This window comes from Ciona intestinalis, chromosome 9 (assembly GCF_000224145.3).
Source record: "Ciona intestinalis chromosome 9, KH, whole genome shotgun sequence".
NCBI classification, from domain to species: domain Eukaryota; kingdom Metazoa; phylum Chordata; class Ascidiacea; order Phlebobranchia; family Cionidae; genus Ciona; species Ciona intestinalis.
This window is the reverse complement of record NC_020174.2, coordinates 3,605,613-3,625,471: the sequence shown is the minus strand read 5'-3', so window position 1 is coordinate 3,625,471 and position 19,859 is coordinate 3,605,613. Positions and strand designations below refer to the sequence as shown.

General features: G+C 33.6%; 3 protein-coding genes and 1 long non-coding RNA gene across 11 annotated transcripts in view; 2 read left to right on the top strand and 2 right to left on the bottom strand.

The window, feature by feature from the left end:
- The window catches only part of LOC100186952 (RNA-binding protein FUS-like), a 7,276-nt gene extending 2,056 nt beyond the window's left edge, over positions 1 to 5,220 (top strand). For both annotated transcript variants that reach the window (XM_018813300.2, XM_009861408.3), the window contains exons 6-13: positions 2,032 to 2,084; positions 2,575 to 2,699; positions 3,095 to 3,224; positions 3,576 to 3,641; positions 3,701 to 3,748; positions 4,259 to 4,360; positions 4,746 to 4,815; positions 4,973 to 5,220. In XM_018813300.2, coding sequence (XP_018668845.1) covers positions 2,032 to 2,084; positions 2,575 to 2,699; positions 3,095 to 3,224; positions 3,576 to 3,641; positions 3,701 to 3,748; positions 4,259 to 4,360; positions 4,746 to 4,815; positions 4,973 to 5,015 — 637 coding nt within the window. In that variant the 3' untranslated portion in view covers positions 5,016 to 5,220. The remainder of the gene's footprint in view (positions 1 to 2,031; positions 2,085 to 2,574; positions 2,700 to 3,094; positions 3,225 to 3,575; positions 3,642 to 3,700; positions 3,749 to 4,258; positions 4,361 to 4,745; positions 4,816 to 4,972) is intronic.
- A 113-nt stretch (positions 5,221 to 5,333) lies between these two features.
- Positions 5,334 to 11,174, top strand: LOC100176735 (adhesion G-protein coupled receptor G2-like). Its single transcript, XM_002123493.5, has 8 exons — positions 5,334 to 5,985; positions 6,900 to 7,035; positions 8,454 to 8,608; positions 8,942 to 9,164; positions 9,217 to 9,422; positions 9,478 to 9,578; positions 9,961 to 10,110; positions 10,508 to 11,174. The coding sequence occupies exons 1-8, from the start codon at positions 5,937 to 5,939 to the stop codon at positions 10,922 to 10,924; spliced, it is 1,437 nt and encodes a 478-aa protein (XP_002123529.1). The 5' UTR covers positions 5,334 to 5,936; the 3' UTR covers positions 10,925 to 11,174.
- LOC108949760 lies at positions 6,262 to 7,149 on the bottom strand. Its single transcript, XR_003396248.1, has 2 exons — positions 6,880 to 7,149; positions 6,262 to 6,321 (listed from the first exon to the last, which is right to left on the bottom strand). It is a non-coding gene; the product is annotated as an uncharacterized LOC108949760 (long non-coding RNA).
- LOC100175136 (putative leucine-rich repeat-containing protein DDB_G0290503) lies at positions 11,110 to 19,441 on the bottom strand. 7 transcript variants are annotated; one of them, XM_026836142.1, is made up of 14 exons: positions 19,031 to 19,397; positions 18,711 to 18,757; positions 17,412 to 18,659; positions 16,608 to 16,721; positions 16,149 to 16,319; positions 15,352 to 15,444; positions 14,375 to 14,467; positions 14,136 to 14,195; positions 13,723 to 13,819; positions 13,064 to 13,113; positions 12,634 to 12,748; positions 12,195 to 12,274; positions 11,847 to 11,951; positions 11,110 to 11,505 (listed from the first exon to the last, which is right to left on the bottom strand). In XM_026836142.1, exons 1-14 carry the CDS (start codon positions 19,383 to 19,385, stop codon positions 11,395 to 11,397), a joined length of 2,739 nt encoding a protein of 912 aa, XP_026691943.1. In that variant the 5' UTR covers positions 19,386 to 19,397; the 3' UTR covers positions 11,110 to 11,394. The 7 variants fall into 7 exon arrangements, with proteins under 7 accessions (XP_026691943.1, XP_026691940.1, XP_026691939.1 ...); XM_026836139.1 differs by having other exon boundaries at positions 17,412 to 18,844; positions 19,031 to 19,441; XM_026836138.1 differs by having other exon boundaries at positions 18,711 to 19,397.
- Between the last annotated feature and the right edge of the window lie 418 nt (positions 19,442 to 19,859).

Here is a 19,859-nt window from a genome sequence, read left to right as displayed (position 1 = left end):
ACTGTTTGAAAAATTTTATTTCTTTGTAGATGTTCGTGACCGAGGTTGGAAACCGTGGCAACAGAGGCAAAGATAATGGTAACTACCAACGGGAAGGTTATAATAACTCCCGGGGTGGTTATGACAATTCTCGTGGTGGTGGTGGTAGTTATGGGGACTCTAGGGGTAGTTACGGAGATTCTCGTGGGAGTTATGGGAATTCCGGAGGCGGGTACAATGACTCAAGAGGAGGGTATGGAGGCCAGGATCGTGGGGAGACACGAGGGCGAGGAGGGGGAAGAGGCGGCTATGAAGGAAGAGGAGGTTTCAGAGGAGGATATGACTCTTCCGAGAACCGGTGAGATCATTATTTGATTAGATTTATGCTTATGTGAGGTTATACTTGGTGAGGTCAACATGCTTATGGAACACCTTTTGATTTGGCAGCGCATAGGTTGTATTTAATATTTACAGTTGCCATTTTATAAAATATCAATATGATGGTTTGTGGACAAGTAGACTTGATCTTTATATTGCAAATTCAATATTATTTGAATGTTTGTAAATAATATTTATAGGCCTATGTATTATTATGATTACCGATTGGTTATTTTTTACGATGGTTCAACTATCTGTGTTTTAAATATATATAGGGGGTTGGACAGCATTGTTGCTTGCAACACTTTTTTTCAATGATGGCACTCATAAAAAAGTTTTAGCTTTTTGTTTTAATATAGAAGCTTGTTGTTTGAACAACTGGTTGCTTCTGAAAGTCCAGGGTTGTTTTCTGACCTGGAAACCCACAACAGGAATCAGTAACGGTTTTTGTGCCATGATTGTTTATAAACCTATGCAATTTTGCTATTTTATCGTATAAAACGAGCAAAAAACGTACATATTCTTTTATCGCAACGCCAGACGAAAAGAGTTCAAATTTAGCCCAATGGCATTGGACTAATTAGAGCATAGCAGCGGTGCAATCAAAACAAAATCACCAGAATGTGAAAACCCAAACCTGTATTTAAAGTTAGTTTTTTTCCTAGTAATGATTGGTGCGTTTCTTTGCTAGCCATTGACTCCATGCACTGAATCACAGCAGTAGTGCAACCATAAAAATATAAAAGTTTTTTAGAAAAAAAAAAAAATTCACGATATTCCAACTGGGTCTTAAGTGAAACCTGGAAAGACATATTTATTTTAAATTTACTTTCAAAAAATGTCACATTACCCCTTTGGCTGAAAATAGTAAATACCCACAGATCAAAAACCACTGCATTGGTGGATAAAAGTAACAATGTTACTTGCAGGCAATGTTCTGTGACAGTGATTTGAAATGGTTGTATATTCGTTTAATTTTTTTTTTTAAATGTTAAACCGCTTTCGGAGCGACAATGCATTCGGAAAATGGGAAAAAATGATTTGCGGCTTTTGTTTGAAATTAAACCCCAAAATTTATAAAACATATGTAAATATTTTCTAATTGAATTTTAGTTAATAATGCTTGAAATTTATATATGTAAGTTCTCTATTACTCATGGGGATTGAGTTGTGTATAGAGATCAGTTTTGAAAACGATAAACACCTATTAATGCGTTATGACTGTATAAATATGCCAGATTGTCTCGATATAGATTTTGTTCTTTAAAATACTCAAATTTAAAATCCGTGTGATTTGGGCATCACATAATAGTCAACACAAAATGAAAAAATAGTCAACACAAAATGAAAAATATACCAAGTGAGGCTATATATAATAGAAAGTAGACATGGATGAGGCATCATTTGATCTAAAAAAAATATTCCCACATTAAAGATTTAAGAAAATAAAGGATTTCTTAGGTTGTTACCAAACTAAAAAACAACTTTTCTTAGTGTAGGTATTCGAACAATATTTTTTCACATGTTATTTAAAATCAATCAACACCAAAACACGAAAATCTGTTGTTCAACCAAGTTTTTGTATCATGGGGTTTATTCCAAGTATTGCCTAATTAAGGGCAGTTATTATGCTTTGTGGTGAAATCTATTCGAATTTCTGCTTTTCATATTCAGTGGACGACAAGGTGAATCAGGCAACACACGAGATCACAGTGATGGAGGTAGTGGTAAGTTGCCTCTGCAAATCAACATGTTATAATGTGGGCAAAACCCACATTTGCTTGAACCTTGTCAACGTATTGTTCACCTGGGAAGTCTGTAAGATTGTTGCATTTATTCTAATACATTGGTTGCTTCTATCTAAAGAGCCATCATTTAAAAACCATGGAAAATCGTAGGGCTAACAATTGCATTGTGTTGAACGGGGTTTAAGTTTAACAGTGCAATTGTTTATATTATTTAGGACTTCAATACAGGCAATCAGTTTACAAAAATTTTTTTCCTTGTTTTATTTGTTTTCCACCTAAATGGAACACAAATTTTTATCACAGCAAATGCGAAAAGTTTTTAAAGCTTTTTAAAGATTAATATTTCATCATATATTTTAACATAGTGTTCAGCCAGGATTTAACGCAAAAGTTTTAGCCTCATGCTATCAGACTTCATTAGATACGTTTCAAAATCAAAGAAATATCTGTTCATGGGGTTTATATTTAGGTGCGGCCTCATCTGTTGATAATACACCAGGACCAGCAAGCGACACAATCTTTGTGCAAGGCATGGGTCAAAATATTACAAAGGAATCTATCGCTGAGTATTTTGGACAGATTGGAATCATAAAAGTTAGTAATTAATGCACAGAAAAATACGTAAAAAAAAGTACAAATAAAAAAAAATATGTACAAATAATAAAAATATGTAAAAATAAATGTAACTTATTTACCCTTGCGTGGCAGAAAATGGACAGTCATTTTGTGGTATAATGCGTGTTCTTGTTTCTTTTAACTTGTGCCCGCTTACAAGTTACCATGTAACTTTGTAGTGATTTTTTTTGATACTTAATGGTTTGTCTAAGTTTATATATGTATCTTGCCCAAGGACACATTCCGTGACATTGGTAGCAGCGATGAGCCTTGAACTTACACCTTCTTGGTTAGAGGCAGGCGTTAACCATTGTGCTGCACAACCTAACAAACATGATGTTTTAATATTGTAATGATTAAACATGTTTCTGTAGAAAGATAAGCGAACACAAGAGCCTCGGATTTACGTTTACATGGACAAAGAAATTAATCAACCAAAGGGTGAATGCACAGTTACATACGATGATCCACCATCTGCTCAAGCTGCCATAAACTGGTTCAACAGTGAGTTTTGTTTGTAATTAAAAAAAAGTTAAAAAATCCTCCCCAAAAAAATCAACCACGAAGTAACATACTTGGTAACTCGTAAGCTGGCATGAGGTGTTTGAAACAGGACACCCATGTTATAAGTTTTCAAGACTGTCGTTTTCCGGCCACGCAAGGATAAAGCAAGTTACATTCATTCTTTTATTGTAACCAACTTATAAAGTAATTTAAAAAGTGAACTTAAAAGCAAGGATAAAGCAAGTTACATTCATTGATTCATTGTAACCAACTTATAAAGTAATTGAATTTAAACAAGAACTGTTTTTCATGATATCAACCAAGTTTATGTAATAATGACACCTTTTTTAGACAAGGAATGGAATGGAAACTTACTGAGTGTTAGTTTTGCCCAACAACGTGCAAGTGCTGGACCAGGTGGGTAGAAGTGGTAAATATTACAAAATGAACTTTTGAATAATATCTTTTGGCTGCAGGAGGGTTTTCAGGGAGAGGTCGAGGACGTGGTGGATTTGGAGATAGAGGTATTTATGTTTTAAACATAAAAAATAAAAATAAAACATATGTTTTTTTTTCTTTGAAAACTGCTTCTGAATGTGTTTATATATGTATGTTTTTTTTTTAAAGATCAAAGTTTTTTTGTTTGTTTTTTTATGTTTGCTTGTCTTGGCTAAGGTTAAATACCATAGAGGTAAATATAAAAAAATGAATTGCAAAGTTGGAAACTGGTTTTGAATGTGTTTATTTATGTTTTATGTTTAATGTGTTAAAACTGCCTTGGAATGTGTTTATGTATGTTTGTGTTTAATGTGTTAAAGCTGCTTGTGAATGTGTTTATGTATGTTTGTGTTTAATGTGTTAAAACTGCTTGTGAATGTGTTTATGTATGTTTGGGCTCAATGTGTTAAAACTGCTTTTAAATGTGTTAAAATTTCTGTTTAATGTGTTTATGAATGTTTGTGTTTAATATGTTACTTAAAACTGCTTTTAAATGTGTTTATGTATGTTTGTGTTTAATGTGTTCATAACATTAGGTCGAGGTCGTGGACGTGGAGGTGGTGGAAGAGATTTTGGCGATCGAAGAGGATACGATGGTGGGGGAAGAGGAGGTTTCCGTGGAAGAGGAGACAGAGGAGGTAGGATTTGTTTATGGGAATAAATATAATTGTTACATTTATACTAAATGAAAAAAAAAATTGTTTCTTCGGTCATAACAAAAAAAAACTGGGAAAAAAAGAGAAAAGTTACAGTAAGACATTACAATTGTTAACATTTATGAATAAATAAAATTTATTTTGTCCAAAAAAAATTCGAAAAGTAACAGTAAAACATCACAATTGTTAACATTTATGAATAAATAAAACTGATTAAGTCTCTTCAGTCATAGCAAAAAGGTTGATAAAGGGTTGAAAAGACTCATAGTAACAGTAAAACGACAGTCTTTAAAAAACATTTATGGATAAAACCTAAATAAATAACCTAGATGATAAAAAGGCGTTACCATTACACCCTATATTGCAGGTGGTAGAGGAGGTTATGGAGGCCGAGGTGGTGACCGGGGCGGACGCAGAGACGGTGGCGGTGGAAAATGGTAAATATATTTATCAACTTAAAAGAGAATAAACCCTAAATATGATTTATTATTAAGTTAAACTTCTAATAGAAACAAATTGCGTAGACCCAACCCGTACAATGGGGGGAGTCTGCTTTAACGAGGCTTGACCTTATATATTGTTGGTTTTTTTTAGGAGGGGTGGCCCACCCCAAGGCGGAAGGTCAGGTCCTTATTAAGATTCTTGTGACTGAAAAAATGGAACAAACTTTTGTGAAGCGATTTTATAGTCAGTGGGTTCGCGTATCATGGTTTCACAAACTGTTAAATGTGGTCTCTGTATCTTGTTACATTTCAAAGTGAACTGTCGCATCCTTGTACATTTTTTTCAATCTAATGTTACAAAACCCGCCAATTAACAATAATAAATTCGACTGTACATTTTTTAAGTTTGAATTTCTTTGATCAAATACAAGTTTGTCATTTGTCAGTAAAGAAAGTGGAAAAGGCTTAGTGTCCTATTTGTGTATCTACCTCTTGTTTATATTGAGTTTGCAACTTAACTAAGTTCCAACGATTCAATGATGGCGTTGCAAAAGTGGATGTGACGTCACAAGGTTCCGGATATTTATGAATAGCACGAAATATATGGACAATTACTCGGTTTAGAATCTCAATATAAACTGCAGGTATTATAAAATAACAGTGAGTCTTGGCATAGCTTTGGCGCTTAACTTAAATCCTACAACTTAAGTTCAGACTAAATTACAGCAATATATAATCAGTTGATAATTTTTATTATTTTTTTGTTAATATTCGCGTCACGATTAGCAAACTTCTAATAGACAGCATAATGAGAGGGATCAGGCGAAGCTTCCGGCGTGCGCTGAGCAAGCTTGTATGGCTGACTTAATTCTTACGTATAGGACGTAGGTCGCATATACTACATCATAAAACAAGAAATTTTAATATTATAAAGAATAGCCTACGTGATTATGAAGTTGTGTATCGTTGCATCAAGTCATGGGGCGTAAGTGATCTTGCTATAGTTGGCAGAGTATATAGATATATTATGTTACATTACAGACCCTAACCAGGCAGTTGATCATGTTTTTTTAATCGTGACAGACCTTAATTAGGTTTATATAAATTCTGACGCAATGAATAATACAACGGAATATCGAATTAACGTGGGAACAACGGTAGAAAGTAAGTTAATATTATACAGTCGGGTGGGGCAAAGCGGGACACCTTTAGCACATAATATCCAAATATTTTGATCGTCTCTTTAACAATTCGCAACGGTCTATAGGAGCTGTGAGGATACGGTTTTATAATTCTTCGAATGTTCTTCCTAAAGGGACGAGAAATAGAATAAAAGGTGTCCCATCTTCTCTCACCCTATACTATATAAATAGTAGCTAACAGTTAAGATTATTGTCGCCTCGGTATTCTACTACAGAATGTTTATTTCTACATTACTTAGGTGTCTGTATTTTTTCCATGACTTTTTACTGGAAGGAAGCAAGTTCAAGCGTGCGTTCTCTAAATAAAGGATATAAAAATGAAACTAGGAAATATAGGGTATAGACACAAAACGCTTCTGTTGTTGTGAGTAAGTGCATTCTCACAACAATAGACCGTAATGGCTACATCCAATTATGAATGACTGAATGTAACTTGTATTATCCTTGCGTGGCCGGAAAGAGTCGTTATAACACGGGTGTTCTGTTTCATACACCTCGTTTCAGCTTAGGAATTACTATGAATGTAACTAGGTAACTGTTTTTTTAGATTTTTTATATATGGTTAACAATTTAAACAACCCATTAGTGACCATCGAGAGCAATTGCTATTAAGTGTTATGCCGAAGAATTCATACGCATTGCATATATAAGCATGCGCGCTAACCAACTGTGCCACACAGCAGCGCCGGGACTATATAGCAATTAATAAGTTGCCCAAATTACCAGCCATATGTAGAATAATTTAGAAAAAATGTCATAACTCATTAACCTGACAGTAATGAGGAATTATACCATTTCATGGCATTAATTACTACCAGGCAAGGATAAACATAATAAGTAGCACATATTCATTTACCTTATCTTCGTTTTTATTAGATCATTCAAATTCGAGTAATGGAGAAAACATCGCCACAGTTCAGAATTATTCCACAATGTTGATCGTAACATACATCGGGGCATCCATTTCTATAATTGGGATACTTCTGACTTTAATGGCATACATCGGATACAAGTTAGTCTATTGCTTGTCTTTTACACAAGCGTGTCTTTTGCACCCGTAGAATACTTGTGTTTTTAATTTCTCCCGCTCAATGTGTTAACTGGTAACATATATAGGGTAGGGTGGGGGAAGATGAGACACCTTTTCATTTGATTTTCTCGTCCATTTGGTAGTAAACAAAGAATATTCAAAGAATTATAAAACCGTATCCTCACGACTCCCATAGACAATTGCTTAAAACACGATTGGGATATTTGGATATTATGTGCTAAAGATGTCCCATCTTCTCCCACCCTACCCTATATATGTTACCAGTTAACACATTGAGCGGCATAAATTAAAAACACAAGTATTCTACGGGTGCCTATTCAGGCTTCAGCGCGTTCCTATCTCTTACAATTTAAAACGCCGTGATGCAGTCAGTTTTTTTGCAGTATCATAAAAACGGCCGCATTTTCAGCATACAGCAATAGTAAGTACACTTCTGTAATAAAGTAGGTGGGGTAAGATGGGACATCTTCTAAAGGTGTCCCATAGTTAACGGTATAGTTTGCTCCTAGACGCTGCTTTAACGGCCAATTAATGGGCTGTCTGACGTAGTCTGCTGTAAGCTGTACTGAATATGACTGAAACATATAAAGGTAATTTCGTAAAAACAGTCTATAAATAACGATATCTATATAAATGTCCTCTAACGGTTTTAAAACACTGTCATACATACATAGTAACTGCTGAATACAAATATCCATTTAACCAATTCAACACACCTGCAACAAATCTCTCGCGACAAAACTACTTTTCGCAAACGCAGTACAACGAGAACCGATTTTACACATTCAAAACCACAAGGACGCAGAGCGCGCAGCGCGCGGCACGTGACACGCTGCAATCAGGCAGCGGCGGGGAATTTATACGCGGCGTTTAAACTCTTAAACAATGTGTCGAAACGAGTTTGTGCGAAAATTGGAACATAATAGTGACTAGTAGATAAATGGTGATTGGGAACACAATAAAAATCAAACTAACAGACAGTAAAAGGATCAAGTGAACAAAATACAACGAACACGATTAAAACTAAGAAAAAACACACAATTAAAAAAGTGTGTAGGTTAACAACTGTAATCAGTTCAGAGCGTTAAACCTACGAGTGGTATACAAAGAATATTTACAGAACTATACAACCGTATAGCTTCGCGACTCCAATTAGCGTTATTAATTGTTTCAAACAGTATAGGGTTTGGGTGCTATAACGGTATTATCCTATCTCAGCACATTACTATATTAAACTACCATAACTTTTTGTTATATATATATCAAAAGCAATATGACTGCATAACAGTCGCTGCTTTACATTATTTGGTAATTAGCCAGTGCTGTGATTCCGGTTTTCGTTACTACATTTTAAGTACTGTCGTTGAAATCGTTTTTAGAAAATTTCAAGTGAAACGAACGCATATAGTGATGGTGAATCTATGCGTTTGCTACATCGTGTATTTCGTGTCGTATTTGATCAGCAACAATCACAGACACCATTACGAATTCGAGACGTTAGAAACCATCGTCGAACATCCAATGTGTGTTGCTGGTGAGACAACGTTATCTCTTCTTATGTTTTATTACGAATAATATGATTATTAATATAGTAAGAGTGAAAGAAGACGGAACACTTTTAGCACATATAATTTTCAAATATCCTGATCGTGTTTTAACAATTAACAACGGTCTATGGGAGAAGTAACGATACGGTTTTATAATTCTTTAAATGTTTTTTGTTTACTACCAAATTACACGACAAAATAGAATGAAAAGGTGTTTTATCTTCCCCCGTGCTCCTATTTATTTAACTATTCTGTAGCCTATACCCACAATAAAACAAACAAACAAACATATAGTACGTTTATAAAGTTTTTTTTTTCAGGTGCATTCTTGGGCCATTTAGGAATGCTAGGCGCATGGTTCTGGTTGACAGCATATTGGTTTATTCTTCTAGTTATGTTCAAGAAGCCAATGGGTGGTCACATCAGTAGATTCTTCCTTAAATCTGCATTACCAGCATACGGAATAACATTCGCTATTGCAATTATTTGTTTGGTTGTTTCATTCACGCGCAAAGAGATTTACACGGTTTACTCCAGCGAATTGTATATCGTCATTCATTAGTTTTTGACTCTTTTTGATCTTGATATTTTGTAGGTGTTTTTTGAAAGGAAACTACCTCAATATGGGCGTCATACTGCCTTCTTCACTTTTGCTTGTTGTTGATGTAGTCATATTAATGTACGTCAGTTACGGAATGGTTTGGGTGAAACCCAACGGTCGATTTCAGCGCTTGGGAAGCTTACAACGTATTAAAGTCCATCTTTATAAGTTATCAGTTATAACTATGCTGACGGCCATAAGTAAGTTTAACTGTTTATTTCATTCTGCAAAATTCCATGCAACATTTATTTGCAGTGATAATTGGCACAGCAGTTATCCCAGCAATAAGAATCGAAGGAAATACCAAAGCGCATCTTATCTCCGTTATTGTATTCACTCTTCTATCCTCCGCATTGGTACGTATCTATAACGCAGAGGAAAAGTAGCGATGTGCTACGGTGGGGGAAGATGGGACGCCTGTTTTTTCTGTTTTCTCGTTTAATTTGGTAGTAAACAAACAGCATTTAAAAAACTATAAAACCGTATTCTTATACGACTCCAATATAGACTGTTGTTAATTGTTTAAAACACGATTAGAATATTTGAAATACGTGCTAAAGGTGTCCCATCTCCCCCCACCCTAATGTATATATATATAGCACATATATTATATATTACGTGCTTCCATATACGCACAACCGCGTACTTCCGAACTGCTATTTGACCCGTTGAACTTTTACCATCATTGCTTATAGCTCCGCTAAGCCACAGTTCCCATTCAAAATGTATTTCATTCAGGGAATCGTGTTGATGATTCTATTCTGTTTACACCAAGATGAAATCAGAGCGCACTGGATGGCGATTATCTTGGGTAAAAAAGACCCCGCACCTCATAAATCAACCTATCGCGGCAAGATGGACGTGGACGGCAACTTCATAGGAACCATGGTATACTTGGTGTCTATTGAGTCAAACTGAACGTTTTGTTCGCTCACTTTTGTTTCAGACATTTGTTTCAAACGAGTAAATAGAGCTATCATCCGTACTTTAATTGCCCCGGTGATACCAAAGTCGTTACACTTCGTCCGGGGGTGTTTTATATACACACATATGTAGTAGGGTAGAGAGGAAGGTGGGACACCTTTAGCACATAATATCTAAATATCCTGATCGTGTTTAAACAACTAACAACGCTCTATGTAAAAATATAATGAAAAGGTGTCCCATCTTCCCCCACCCTACTATATTTGATGTCCTTTTTTTTAAATAAAGATTTTTATTTTTATGTGTCGATAATTATAAGCGGAGAAAATAGTAATGAGCATTGAAAATCTTATTTGTACAGAAACGCGAGGAATCTTATTACGGCAACGGCGACCTCGTCGGTGGAGAGCGACAAAGATCAACTTACAGAATGGTAGCCAAGGATGACACAGACATGACTACGTTGGGCCTTATACAAATACCAGGCACGCCATCGAACGCGCGGACGAATCTAAATGGCGAGACAAGCCAAGCCAAAGCAAATATGACGTCGGTGAAAACGGAGAAGAAACGCACCGGTTCGTCATCGTCTATGCTAAGTGTAAGTAAGAAACAAAAAGACGACCAAACCACCCCATTAAACGAAATCAAACGGAAAAAGAAAGACCGCAGAAGTTACAGCACAAGTGCACGCCCGAGCAATATTAATACAAGCGCAAACAGACAGAGTGCTGCTTTCTCAGACGACCCCCCATCCCCAGTTACAACATTTGTGTAAACAAATTTCTTTGTGACAATTTAAGCACTGTTCTTTACTACGTTGTTGAATTAAAATTTCACTTCAAAATTTTGTATAATATGTAATATAACAACAAATTATTTACATTGAATTTCCTTCTCTTTGTTTCTCTGATTGATTGTTGCAACAATATGTGTTTATTGTATATAAAAGTAGGGAAAAAACAGTTTTAAAACATTTTATTTCAATTTAAACAAGAACGAAATCATCTTAAACCAGATCTTACATATGGGAACAACCAAAATCATAAACGCATAAATTAATGTTTATACTGAAATTGCAACAGGATAATATTTAGCATGTTGAATCAAAAGCTTGTATACAATCAACTTAATAAAGATATTTTCACTAAAATGGCATGAAATTACACGTGCAAAGCCTTGATAAGAACTCTCCGCGTACATCAAGCACTGCATCAAGGTATACAAGTAGTTGATGCCATCCATGCATCACGACGGACCAGATAATGCAGTTCTTGATGCTCGCAATCGTTCTAACCGCTTTTCAAGATGAGAATTTGTCATTTCTACTTCTTCAATTCGATCCAATGCTGTTCGTAACTGCAACAAATAAATTCAACAACCAATTATTTGCAATTCAGGGTAAAAAATGCTATTGGCCTATAACTCCTATATATATATATATATATATATATATATATATATATCACAGAAAAAGTATTAAAACGTGGCGAAGTAGCTGAAAAGTTCTATAAGTGATAATTGAAAAGTTATAATTATAGTTAAATTTGCAATTTAGGGTAAAAATGTTATTGGCATATAACTCCTACATATAAATGCATATATCAAACTAAAAGTATTAAAAAGTGGCAAAGTAACTGAATAATTCTACTGATGATAACTGCTAAGGTATATTTATAGTTGAATAAGGAGCATCATACGTCTCTCATCAATTTTCGTTTTTCCGCTCTCATTTCATCTTCGTTCTTCTCGTAAGTTTCCGATGTTTGTTTGTAACGAATCAACTGACTTTCAAGCCGGGATATCTGGATAAAAATTAAACTACTTTACACAAATGTACAGGAGTTAAATATAGTAGGATGGGAGAAGATGGGAGACCTTTTCATTCTATTTTCTCGTTTGATTTGGTAGTAAACAAAGAACATTAAAAGAAATATTAAACCGTAACCTTACAACTCCTATAGATCATTGTACAACTCCCATCAACCGTTGCAGATTGGTAAAATAAATATTTAGAACAAGTATAAAAATAATGCGTAACAAAATACATTTCCATGAAAAACAGCAAGATCTTGCTCTGATTTCTGCAGTTTGAACTTGTATTCGTTAACTTGTTTGTTTGCTTCTCCTGGAACAAAGTTGAACATTTTAAAATTACCTTACAAATTCACTGTTAAGTTTGTATCAATATTTGGAAAAATCTGCCACATACAAAACATTGGGTTGGGAAACTTTCTATGTTTATTATGTTAGTGTTAAGAAACCAAACTTTGCTGCTAGGCATAATGTACATCCTAAACAGGCCTTCTGGCAAATTTATTTCTCATATTAAATATTCAATGTTATATACTGTATATGATATACATGTTACCATTATCAGGGTAAAACAAATGGGAGTGTCGTGCTAATAAATCAATTCTCCACACTCACACTCAATGTAAATATTTAATGAAAAACATGTGGAAATTAATAAAAGTTTAAACAAACTTTGAATTTCGAGAAGTTGCATCTCCGTTGCACCCAATGATGAATTTAGATCGTTGGAATCTTTTTCCGTAACACTCGCTCTTACTTCTTCTAACATTAATTTGAGGTTTTGAACCTAGAAGAACGTAATGCAGTGTTACTAAGTTAACCTGGTCTGTATACCTGCTAAAATACTAAGATTTCTGGTCTGTACATTTGCTAAAATACTAAGATTTAACTTAAAAAAGAGTGAATGTTTCTTGAAAAAATTTTGACAGAACTTATTTTAATAACTCAGCCAAACTATAAAAGTTTTTAAACTCTCTCATGTTACTAAAGCCAATTTAAATTCATAAATTCAAGTTTATAAATTAAAAATTCATTAACTTTATACCAAAAACTTTAAAATACCAAGATAGGTTCATATTATGATAAAGAAATAAAACAAAACCTGTTCAAGGAGTTGTCGATTTTCTTCGGTAAGAATGGAAACTTTTGAGTCTAAAAAATTAAAATTAAGAACTTAAAAAATTAATAGTGTTTATCTATTTAAGTTTTATTAAAGTAGCGGAAATAAGAAAGATGTTAAAGGAAAAGACAGGTTATAAATGAACAGTCGTCGACGAAATGAACAGTCGACGAAATGAACAGTCGTCAAAAAAACAGACAGCAAAAAACCTATTTACATTTAGTTAAAAAACAAAGAAAAATTAATAATAATAATTTGTGTTTATCTCTTTAAGTTTAATTAAAGTTGCAGAAATAAAAAAAATATGTTAAACGCAAAGTGAGGTTATCCCGACGAAATGAACAGTCGTCAAAAAACACACACAACAAAAACATATTACATTTAGTTAAAAAAACAAAGAAAAAATGAATTTTAATAACTCAGGTTTGTCTCTTCAATTATGGTAGCAAATATAGAAACTATGTTAAATAGAAAAGACAGGTTATAGTGACAAAATAAACAAAAAACACACAACAGTCAGTAAAACACACAACTTAAAACTTCTTTACATTTAGTTAACTAAGAATAAAGAAAATTGGTCGCTACATTTGACTTTAAAACATACAACAAGCAAATATATATCAATTATAACATATAAGTACCTATGGTTGGAGCATTCATGAGTTCTGTTGCATCACCTTGCCCATCGTGTTCAACAGTTGATTCGCTGTTGTTGCCGATAAATATCAAACCTTGTTCCTATGTATCATGCAGGAATTAAATATTAATGGTTTTAATTGATAAATAATTAAATTTAGGTTTATGTGAAAACATCGTATAGTAGAGTGGGGGAAGATGGGACACCTTTAGCACATGATATCCTGATCGTGTTTTAAACAATTATAAACGGTTATAGGAGTCGTGAGGATTTGGTTTTATAATTTTTGGAATTCTTTTTGTTTACTAACAATTGTAACTACAAAACAGAATGAAAAATTGTCCCATTTTCCCCCACCCGACTATATGACATAATTAAATGAAATATTTATTAACTGCTGCAGATGTAGATACTTACATGATTATTCTGCCCTGAACTTTCATTCTTCTTGTAATATTCAATTTGCCTGACTATTGCCTGTTCATTGAAAGATGATAGGCAAGATTAGGGAAGAATGATATATTAAAGAATAGATGAAAGAAATGAAAGAAAGTAAAGACAACTAACAACCATTCAAAATGCTTCTTTCCAAAGACACATAAATAGGTGAATTTCAACTTTAGTGAAAAAGTTCCACATCAACTTAATATTATTACCTCGATTTTTTTATCTTTCCACATAATTGTTTCTTTTAAGTCAAAAATAACTTTTTCGAGGTTTTTCTCCTTTGCTTCTTTGTTTGTAAACATCTGAAGTAAGATATTGGAACAAAGTGTTCAAGGTAGTTTGTGTGCAAGTTAGAAAATTAGTGTGAGGTTTTAAAGAATGTGTGTATGAACACTCCAAAGCAGTGATTTCAAGCTTCATTCATCTCAATCTACAGCACATGTGTATAACTTGTGAAATGCAGTTCCGAACCCAGAACATTTTACAATTTCATTATAAAACTATAAAATGAAATTTGCTTTCACTAAGATCCCTTAAAAGTCTTTTTTTATAACAAACTTCTCCACCATGAATTATAACAAAACTTTTTATTAATTTTTTTATGTACCTATGCGCATAAATCTATATATATTGATGATATGGGAAGAAAGTAATAAGAATGCCCGGACATAAGTGTGAAGAGAAAAAAGTTCTGCAGTGAAATCTTTGTGTCCAGTGAAGTGGGGCACCACCATGTAACTAGTAAGAGTTAAAAGCCACAATAGAGAGTGTGCATACATGCAAATATCAAGTGCAGAAAACCAAGTGAAAACAATCCAACTTCCAAACACAAACTAAGACCTGCTCTGTGCACTGGTGCAGCTCAAAACATTCTTAAACCCTAGTCCCTATATATGTTACACATGCTAAGAACTGCTACTGTCTTGAATAATTAAAATCTATAAAACAACTTTTAGGAAATAATGAAAAATACCTATTAATTCAATCGCATTTGAAAAGAATTTACATCTAAGTTAAATTTTTACCGATTGTTTTCAAAAAACACAAAATGTTTAACTCCTTAATAACAGTGTTGATATACATGACTATCTGGTTTTCTGTGAGCTGAAACTTCTGGTAGAATGTGGGGTCATATGGGTAGCAAACCACACACATTCCTTTAACCATGCAAGAGATAAACACCTACCTCTATGAGTTCATCCCGTTGACGTAACGCGTCTTGGAGATCGTTGCACTTTCTACGCAGAACATCAAAACCTCGCTTTTGCTTTTCAAGTTCCTAAAAAACAAAACAAACCTTCAATGATTTACTCAAATAAGGTTAACATTACCAATTTACACTGAAATAACTAAATAAAAAACACATAGTTTGTATTTATACATTATATATTTCTTAATCAACAGGGGTGGTTAGGCTAATAAAAAACTGTTGTATGTATTTATACAAAGAGCGAATTAGGCTAGAAAAAAACTACAGTATATGCTTATACATTATATATAATATATGAAATATGTCTTAATCAATAGGGGTGACTTTGAAAACACAGCACAAATTCCAAACCAATAAAACGTTAGTTACTTATTAATATGAGAAGGTTATTTGATTTGAACTTTACAGACATGTTTATGTTCGACGCAATTAAAACTTTATGCTTGGGTAAACAAACATAGGGAGCTGTTAGTGACTGGCCATGTCTTTTATCATTTATCACAAATTATAACACGGTTGTCTCATTATGTGCTATATGTGACTTTTTTTTGTGAAAGCTGAGTTATTGTGCTTCACTTTTTTTTGTGAAACTTGAGTTATCTTGTAGGTAATTTTATTTTACAATGTTACTTTCTTTGTATTTTTCTGTATAACTGCCAATTAGGCTAGCCATTACATTGGTAGCAACATCAAACTGGTTTAACATGTGCTATAGTGACATACTGCCTATATGTATTTTTTTTAATAAAAATCTAGGAGATGTTTAAATTTACCTGGCATTTTTCTTTGTGTTTCTTTTTTAAACGGTAAAAGTCGTCTTCTTGCTCTTCTAATGAATCCAACAACTTTTGGGTTTGATAATGTAACTGAGTTTTTTCATTATCTAATTGAGCAGTTTGAACCATTGCTTCGTTGTATTTATTTTCCATATCCCTCAGTGCTTTCTAAAATATAAGACAATAACATTTTATTGAACAATACATGCGCAAAACATTTCTTATTTATTTTAGAAAGCGCTTTTTTATAATTTATTTTTATAAAAAAATTAGAATAATTTCTACAAAAAAGCGCAAAATTAGCCGAGTATCCTTTTTAAAATTATTTAAAAAAAGTTGGTTTATACTAATATCAACATAACAATATTTTATAATTACACAGAATAAATATAATTTGACTTAAACATTATCTTAATAATTCCAGTTTCTTCAAATTGTTCATTGTTTACACCCCACCTTTAAAACTTCAGGTGTTGCATCAGTGGTAAGGTTGTCAAAACTACCATTTTTATAAGGTGTATGTTGATCAGTGTGGTTGTATGAGGGAATGCTGCTTCCAGTATTTGGAGCCTGAATAAGATAAAATAATAAAATGAACCAGATTACTAAAATATGCATTGGAAGAACACATTATGTTGCATGAACTCATTTAGAAACTATAAAAAAAATTGTAAAAACATGTGTTTCAAATTTAAAGCATTGCTAAAACTAAAACCAAAAAAAATTGTCTTAATACTTAGCAAAGGTTAAAAGTAATAATATATATAATATACATTAACATATCTATACGTTAATGGTTAATTAAATATAATTTGTGGGCAAGTTAGGTAAACAGCATATAATATATGAAAGCTATGTAAAGTAATTAACATAATGTATAATTTGCTGCTGCCTTATCTGCCGATAATAATTTCACCTTAATTTGGTAAAAACTTAATTTATTCTATTATATATGTATAGTAGGGTGGGGAAGATGGGACACCTTTAGCACATAATATCCAAATATCTTGATCCTTTTAAACAATTAACAACGGTATATAGAATTCGTAAGGATATGGCCCAATAACTCTTTGAATGTTCTTTGTTTACTACCAGATGGGACGATAAAAGAGAAAAAAGTTGTCTCATCTTCCCATACCCTACTATATATATATGTATTATTATTTTTACTAATATGGTCGCAAAAATGACCGCTTATTAAACAATAGCTCATAAATAATTCCTTGTAGTTTGTTTAAATATCAAACATTTCACTGATACCTTTAAACCCCACTTTAAGGCAAACTCCTTGTCTCTTTGTTTGCTGGCAAATAATTTATAGCCTTTCATGGTTAACGCCATTTCCCTCATATTGTTCTTACATACAGAACAAACATCAAGGGTATACGGAACAAACATTGATTCTGTAACGGCTTCAACTTCAGCAGTTTCTTCTACTGTTTGTGTTTGATCAAGTGAACTTGGACTTGATTTAGATTGATTTGAATCTTCTTCAATAACTTGTGGTTGGACATTTACTTCAGGTGTTTTAACTTGTATTACGTTAAGTATCTCATTAACTAGAAGTTCACATTGCATATTAATATCCTGGCATGAATCATCTGTTTTACCAGGTGGTACCACTTCACTCTGCATTTTATTTATCATTTGGCTGCCACAAGTTTCATGTTGAATGTGGGCATCAGCTAGTGTGTTGGTTTCAACATTAATTACAGACACATTATCCACTTCATTGTCGTTATTAATGATTGGTTCAACATCATCAAGTGATTTACTTAAATTTAATTCATCATCTTGTAATACGTCTTGGTTCAAAGGATTGTCAGGAACTGATGTTTTTGAAGCATCAACATCTACTGCCTTATCTACAGCTGGATCATCCAATAATTCCCCATTGAGAGAAGCTTCACTGAAGGAAGTGGTTTCACCATTATTCATCAATTTTTCATCACAATATGAGTCGCTTGGGTTACTTGCTGTTTCGTAAGTCTCTGAACTTTCATCACTGAATTGATATTCATCTTCCAATGTTGATTCGGACGATTCATTTGAATCCAGTATCATAAAAACTGAATCTAATATACAGTCCACCTCATTTTCGCACCACTGTGACAATGCTTGAGAGGAGTTCGTTGCGTGGGTGTCGAACCCATTTGAATCTAAACAGGCCACTGGTTCGGACTGGACAACTGATTCCTGTTCTGTTTCATTTGTTGCTGCAATAACAGCGTCGTTGTTAATAGATTGGGCCACTGTGTCATTTGTTGGTTCCTCTTCTGTTTCATTAGCTAGTCCAACAACAACAGCGTCGTTGTCAACAGATTGGGCCACTGTTTCTTGTTCTATTTCATTTGTTGGTTCATCTTCTATTTCATTAGCTAGTCCATCAACAGCGTCGTTGTCAACACACTCAGCCACTGTTTCTTGTTCTGTTTCAACAGCGAAGTTGTCAACAGATTGGTCAACTTGTTCTGTTTCATTTATTGGTTCAACAACATGGTCGTTGTCAACTGTTTCTTGTTCTGTTTCATTTGTTACTCCAACATCAGAGTTGTTATCAACAGACTGAGCAACATTTTCTTGTTCTGTTTCATTTGTTGTTTCTTGTTTTGTTTCATTTGTTAGTGCAACAACATCATTGTTGTCAACAGATTGAGGAACAGTTTCTTGCTCTGTTTTATTTGTTGTTTCTTGTTTTATTTCATTTGTTGGTTCAACAACAGTATTGTTGTCAACACATTCAGTCACTGTACCTTGTTCTATTGTATTTGTTGTAACTTGTTCTGTTTTATTTGTTGTAACTTGTTCTTTTTTAATGGTTGCTTCAACAATAGCATCGTTGTCGATAGTTTCTTGTTCTGTTTCATTTGTTGTTTCATGTTCTGCTTCAACATCGTCGTTGTCAACAGATTGGGCCACTGTGTCATTTGTTGTTTCTTTTTCTGTTTCCTTTGTTAGTTCAACAACAGTACTGCTGTCAACTGTTACTTGTTCTGTTTCATTTGTTCTTTCTTGTTCTGCTTCAACAGCGTTGTTGTCAGCAGATTGAATAACTGTAACTTGTTCTGTTTCGTGTGTTGGTATGACAACAGCATCATTGGCAACAGATTGGGCAACTGTATCTTGTACTGTAGCACGATTACAAGTTGAATCTGATCCAACAATATGTTCTTCTACTAGATCGATAATATTGTCAAGTAGTTGCTTTGACACTTCATATGCTGAGTTTTCCATACTGTATCAGTATATATATATTAGGTTATCAGATGCTGAGCACAACAAAATTCACATTACACTTATTTACACCTATAGTTCTTAATTAAATAATGCATTACTCACACTAGCAGCAAACAAGTTTCATCAAAACACTGTCATAACATCTGTCTACAATATCAGCATCACATAAAATTTTAGGGCCCTATTTATATCCATGACGTGAGTCATTGTATAAAATGTTATCCTTTCACTGTCATCCTCTAATTTACCATGAAAGCAACAAATGAACGGTGTAGTTGTTCATTATGTTCATTTATGCTTGAGCGCTCTTACATTGTAGGCATTTACAGCTCCACTAAGCATATTTACACAATCCATTTACTTTCTACATATAAAGCTCCAAGCAAACATTCCAGCACCCCAACTAGAGTAACTTGGAATTCAATTTCAACATAGATTAGATATAAACCACAGACCATACTGGTGTTTTAT